Raw genomic sequence first — 6,914 nt, 5'->3', positions numbered from 1 at the left:
ATCAAACCAAACATGGTGCCAGAACTATACTACATATGGTCCAGTTTGATTATTATAAAAATAACCTAATCTTACACACTAATAAAATACGAATTAATTGATAGATGAATTTACATTATTTAGTTCAATCATAGGCCAACATTCCTTAAACAATATACATTTCAGCACGATATACAGTAAAGAAAAGTGTTAGAAGTTAGGATAAAAATAATGTGGTAAAACCAATTGTTGCCTACAGCTACACCTTTTTGTAGCTTTTACAAACGCTAACATACCTAATCTTTACCATTAATTAAACTCATAACAAAACGTTTAAAAAAAGTGGTCTATTGCGAATTATTTACTATTATTTAAATTACTCATATATGGACAAACTATTATATGCGTATCGATTTATAAATAAGTGCAAAACGCGTATATACATATTCAAATAAAATCCTCAAAAGAGGAATGAGGAATCAAATATTATATCTATTTTAAAATTAAAATGTAATAATCATGTCCTTGTTATGGTCTGTGAAGATTCATAGGACCCATCAAACTCTGTAACTCAGATCGTTCAATAGTTCTTCCAAAGAATACTTCTTCTAGCGTCTGTTTATCGACTTGTTTTAGACACGGTAATCCCAGAAGAAGCTTGCCGAACCTTGCGGGTGACTGTGGGTTCAAGTCCTGTTCAAATTGAGCAAGAAACACTTGGGCTTGGTCTCGAAGCATTTCTGCCTTTTTGGTTTCTCGCAATTTCCCATGCGACTCTGAAAACAAAACACATGAATAGTTTAGTTGAGCCTAGCGCATAACAAGGCTTTCAAGGCGCTGATATAAATTGAAATTTTAAAAAAGGATAGTTTTATGAATGAAAAAGCTTATTGGAAAAGGTGGATGGGTAACTAAACATTAGCACACTGTCGGTATAGAGAATTACACAACGTTGAAGCTGACACAGCAACATCTAAAAGGTTGACGTCTTATAGGCCTTCTTAAGTTACTTTTGCTAGCAAACTCCGAGAATGTTGTGCTATCTATCCTGAAGCCGATCACACGGCAGTAAGCCATCCTCTGGTGTGGAAAGCCTCTAGGAAGGACACATGCCTTTTCCCCAAACAGCTATAGTGGCGAATTGGAGTTTGCAAACACAATTTTACTAAGTGTAGGCCTAGATTAGGATTTCTTTTTCTTTCTCTTGATTTGAATCCATGTAGTTGACGTACTTTGTTAGTTTTCTAATTGCGCTTTTTTTATTCAATTTCTGCCATATAGGCCTACAATACAAATAAAAAGACAAAACGAAATATAAAAGGCAAGGAAAGACCAAATTGGTGCTAAACACCTATGCTAGTTGGTCAACCCATTATATTCTAAAGCATCTACAAGAAAGCGACCAACTACAAACATTTTCAACATAAACATTATTTTTAAAATATGTATTATTATACATGGTATTATTATTACCGAATAATTGATTAGCGTATAGGAGGCCTAAGTTGTTTTATTTTAAGTTAACCTACCCGGCTTCAGGAGCAGAATGGTCTTTAAAAAAGCAAACTCCGGCGCACTCAGGTTTAGAGATCTTATTCTTGAAATAATGTCACGCACATCGTCAATGAACTTTGAGGCTATTTTCTAAAAGTAAAACAATTAGTTCTTCTTAATGCATCGTATACATTCTGTTATATTCTTAACAGGGAATTATGGGATAGAGATTTTAATATAATTATCAGCAAAATTAGGTTTGTTGAGAACACTATGCACTACATGTGTCAATATGGTGGAATAATAATAAACATGTTGTGCGGCGGTTCAGGTGTCAATTCGGCACCATATTATGCAGCTGATACTCTAGATACTAGAACCGTAATCCATAGCCATAACATCGGCAAGGGTTCGAGGCTCACTCGCTCCATGGTTCTGGTGGTAGAACAAGTCTTCTCGGATAAGGACTATAAACCGTAGGTCCAGTGTACATCTGGCTCATGTTCACTTAGTACTAGTACATCTTTCGAGACGAGTAGGGGGGTTAACCCGGTGTACTATAGTGCATACACACACACTGTCGTGGACAGACGTAATGGCGCCGTAGTTGGCTGTCGATGACACGATGGGACCCTTCTTAGGGGAGAAGAATGTTGTTGAAAAAGTGTAACATCTTAGTCCACAGCGCCTTTGATTAGTATATATTATTATTATTATTAGATACAAGTATTGTTGTATTTTAATAATTTAAAATTTAAAATTTTTTTAAGTACGTGTTTAGTTTAAAATCGAAAGTGCGTAAACGAATATACTTTTTTTTGCTGTTCTTTGTTATGGATAAGAAACTCATAATAAATATATTAAAAATAATTAATATTTATATGTAGATAGGTCCATACAAAGTAATAACAATAATATTAGTAATATTTAGCAAAAAAAAATTAATTCCACCGTACCTACTTATTTTAGTAAGCAATGTATTATGATTGCAACTTTTAATTCGTAAGATTCAAATTACGATACATAATTATTATCAGCTATAATGAGTTTTGACTTACCAAACTTCCATTCGCACTAAGCTTTGTTACTGCTGCGTGCATGTCTATAATCGGCCACAGGGCAATGTGAAAAAGAAACTGCTCAGGCCATGAATCTTCAAGAAGAATAATTCTATCATCTCTATCAAACATTTGAAACACATAAATTGAAGACGTCGAGTCAACCAACATTTGAAGGATTTTCGAAGCAGTTTCTCGAAGGGCCTCATGATCGGTTTCTGTACTGACTAGCATTGTATGAACATCCGGGTATGTTGGGTGCATCTGTATCTCACCATAACCTAAATGTATAGAGTGGATCAAATATTTTTATAGTTTTTTCAAATAGTTTTTGTGTTTTTTTCTTTATATTTTTCTATTAGTTGTAAAAACAATCAATGGATTCAATAATAAATTACATTATTTTGAAAGCTCAGGATTTCCAGTTTCGGAATATTTCTGTCTTGAATTTATGAGCTCGGGCTATAGACAACATGTTTCGTTGTTTATTACTTATTAATGTGAGTGTCAATATGACTATAACGATGGATGCAATAAGTACAGTGTAACGGGCCGGTAACTATTAAATTCTCAAATTGCACTAGTTTTAGCATAATTATAGGCCCTACACACATTCACAGAAAATATAACCATAATTTTTGTTAATTCTACTTTACGTTCCACTATGTGCGAATCTACTGTTGTTGTTATTGTTGTTATTTTATATTATTTATATTTGAGATAACTTTAATCATTATAATTTTAATCGAAATTGTTATTCTATGTATTCTTTTAAAATTCCTGTAACAGAATACGTTCCGTATTAACCGTGATTAAGTTTGTTTTTGACGACAATCATTGGCATTTCACTTTGTATAATTTTTTTCCTGTAATTTTTGTTGTAACTAATTTTTATTCCATACGCAACCAACAGTGAGTAACTCGCCAATTACGGGATGGATGTAAATTATTTTATAATTTATCAAATATATTAAATCAAACAATGTAGATGAATAAGTGATAATACTAATTATTTATCTTGTTTCTATTGTTTCTATCCTACTGTAACAATTAAATTTATTCCAAATGGTGGAAAACCTTACCTGGCCGTTCATAATATTGCTCATGAAGTAACGACGCCATTGCAGATGGAAATGGAGTTGCGTCAGGGTGGGTCATCACTGAAGACAGGTAAGTTCCGCATATTCCACCTTGTAGGAATTGGATATTTTGAGAATGACTGGGCAGCTGCATTGTTGGTAGGCCTAATATTGGACTTGAAACCATACTATGATTACACGGTTCTGCCCGCTTCCATGGTTGGAATGGCACAAACGCAGACGATCTAACTTCATTTCTAGATCTCTCTGCGGAATATTTCGTATGAGCATGTGTTCTATTTTGAATTGGTGTAACTTGGGTACTGTTGGTTGGCTTTACGCTCTGTACTGTGGCCTTTTTCTTGCGTGGTCCTCTTTCTTCTTGCACAGCTAATGAAGAAAAATCAACAGATATAGTTTTTCTACAAAGAATAGTGATGTTAAATAAATTGTTTTTATTTGCAAAAAAAATAAAAGAAATAAAATCAGAAGGATGAGATTTTCATCTTTTCTTCATAAAAACACTAACGGAATTGCGGAATAGAGTAAGTGGACGTGATGCCTGGGATAGTACGCGTGAATTGTATTACTATGTATCCTAGAAAATTCTGTGTAGCCTAGTTCAGAAAATTCTACACCATTTGCGCGTGAATAATGTAGGAATTATATTGTTTTGTCACGAAGAACGACTCAAATCAATTTTTAAAACGTATTTTCTTTTACTGCATCCACCGGCAAAAAATGTAATTCAGTAAATTCATAAGTAGGATATACAATGAAATAAATTGAAGAAGGTTCGGAAAATAAATTAGTATCGGGGGCAAGAAAAACTATTTTTTGGAAAAATCTTGGAAAAAGAAAAACAATATAATAAGAAGGAGAATTTTTGGAGTATAACAGCAGACATTGAAAGCGAAAAATTAGAAAATACCATCAGTAATTTGAAAACAATTGCTCTCAAATAATTGTAGGCCTAAAAAATAACTTAAATAAGTACAATTATAAGTAATAGAAATGAATGAAATAACTATTACAAATTTAGTATTTAATGGGGTTAACATTTGGACAAATAATAGAAGGCCTACAATTATAATATTAAGTAATTTTAAAGATGTATTGTCCCCCTGAAAAATAATTTTTTTAAAGTGTTGTTCTTGAATATGCCATTTTAATGTCACATAATAGTTATTGACTTCTACCAAAAATTGGATCGAAAACAAATTTATTTACCTGGAAAAAATGGAATTTAAAGCAAAAAATGGTCAAATTAGCTGGGCCAGCCAATGGATTTTTTTTTTAAATTAACTAAGTTAAAATTTAGTAAAAACTTTTTTTTCCATTTTTCTACGGAAGTGATTCACTTTATTAAAACTACAAAATAACCTATTCAAAGTCTGATTTAATTAATCTTCATTTTTCATGTTTTTGGGAGACAATACAATGGAATGGACAAAGTAAAAGAGAGCTAATCTTACATACACGATATCCAGTTTAGATAGGCCTAATTTGTTCATTTATGGTCAATTTATTACGTACCTGCTTTATTCATTTTGACGTAAAAGCATTTACGAAGTCGACAATGCGGACACCAATTGCGTCTTGCTTTATCCACGACGCAGTGTCCTTTTCCGATACAGGTATACTGCATTTTCCTTCTGATACTTCTTTTAAAGAAGCAACTACAACCATCACAGCAATAAACACCATAATGTTTACCAAAACTCTTATCACCGCACACTCGACATGATACGGGGTGAGGTAATGTCCGTCCTGATTGAAAAAAAAAAATTATTTTAAAATAAACTGTGTCTAGTTATTAAGAACAACTCAACAAAATCCTGTTTTTGTAAACGTGTTGTTTTCAACATATTTTGTTACATTTTTATCATTAAAATGTCTTATACAATCACAGAAAATTATTTTTGGAAAGACCGAATTTCTAAAAATAAGCTTTTGCTAAATATACTTAAATTAAACTTAAATTATGTGAAAAATGGGCGTACTATATAAACGTTAAACCTAACTATATATACTTTTGTATGTACGATTTAATAAAAAATAAAATATTTTAACCAAAATAACAATGGTTTCATTTTAATCACATAACAAATAAAAATGATACAAATAAAAACAATCAAGGACGAAAATTAGAAAAACTCTAGAAGAAATCCGTTAAAGCTGACATTAACTATTTAAAAGATTGTAAAAATGCATAAAATATATAATAATATAACATTTTCCGAAATGTATAATTAGAAACATCAATGTAAACGTTAGAAATCAGATCAATAAAATCAAATCTTTATTTGTTCGATAGGCCTATATAAAAATGTATACATGGAAAATTTTCTTTTTTCTCGATAGAAATATGGTAAAACAAGCAAAACATTCACAATTAGATATATAAACATATTGGCTTATTTTCAATCATTCTGCACAGAAATTCCTCAAATTTGTAAACCTTAAATTTGCTAAAAGTACTGATTATCCTGATTAGTCGATATCACTAAAAAGATAATCACTGCAAGTATTAATTGAACTTGAAATGTCGCAGTGCAACATAATAGCTCTACCTACCCATAATCCTCAAATGCACTTTTGTTTCCTTCAGAAAGAATGATTTCGAACACAACTAAATAATGTCATTAGTTGTTCAAGTAAAGAATTAGCGCTATGCGATGCGCACCAGTACCTTCCTCTTATCTCACTGATATCAGTTGAAGTGGTATATGCAGCACCTATATATCCAAGTTATACTGAAGTGACTGTTTATCACATTCAGTCATCGCTGCTTTTTGATTTGAACGATCCTTTAAGGAAATAAACTGCTTTGTTTAAACAGTTGCTAATCGATATAATATCAAATAGTTTGACTGATCACCAATAACCATGCTCTGTCACTACATAAACGATGTGTTCTTTTTAAAGTGTTAAAAGGTTACTTCGGGAGGTTCCTCGGGCTGTGACATTGGGTCGAAATTTTTCATTAAGGCTAGATCACGTCCCGGACAAGGATTAGCCCTTTCTCGCCAATTTTTCGCCTGCCTGCCTCCACGACGAGGCAAAGTCAATATATCCGAAGCGTTGCAATTTCACAGACTTCTGACTCGTATCTTGGAGGTAGTTAGCTATCAGCAACCGAATTGTATCAACACATACAATATGATCGTGGCTTTATTTCCCCCCAAGATGTGTTTATAATAGATTCAGTATAATGGCTCTTAAATATTTTAATTAAAGATTGCCTTTAAGAATTATTGTGCAATTGCAATTATAGATTATTTACATTTCAACAAATGGGTCG

At 32.3% G+C, this 6,914-nt stretch overlaps 1 protein-coding gene across 1 annotated transcript; it reads right to left on the bottom strand.

The window, feature by feature from the left end:
* Window positions 1-423: 423 nt before the first annotated feature.
* Window positions 424-6,303, bottom strand: LOC144843310 (nuclear receptor subfamily 2 group F member 1-B-like). The gene is made up of 6 exons (XM_078700103.1): window positions 6,188-6,303; window positions 5,143-5,380; window positions 3,614-4,032; window positions 2,532-2,812; window positions 1,509-1,623; window positions 424-755 (listed from the first exon to the last, which is right to left on the bottom strand). The coding sequence occupies exons 1-6, from the start codon at window positions 6,189-6,191 to the stop codon at window positions 508-510; spliced, it is 1,305 nt and encodes a 434-aa protein (XP_078556229.1). The 5' UTR covers window positions 6,192-6,303; the 3' UTR covers window positions 424-507.
* Window positions 6,304-6,914: the final 611 nt, after the last annotated feature.

Source organism: Antedon bifida, chromosome 5, assembly GCF_963402885.1.
Source record: "Antedon bifida chromosome 5, ecAntBifi1.1, whole genome shotgun sequence".
Lineage (NCBI taxonomy): Eukaryota > Metazoa > Echinodermata > Crinoidea > Comatulida > Antedonidae > Antedon > Antedon bifida.
The sequence above is the reverse complement of the archived record's forward strand: the minus strand, read 5'-3'. Positions and strand labels throughout refer to the sequence as shown.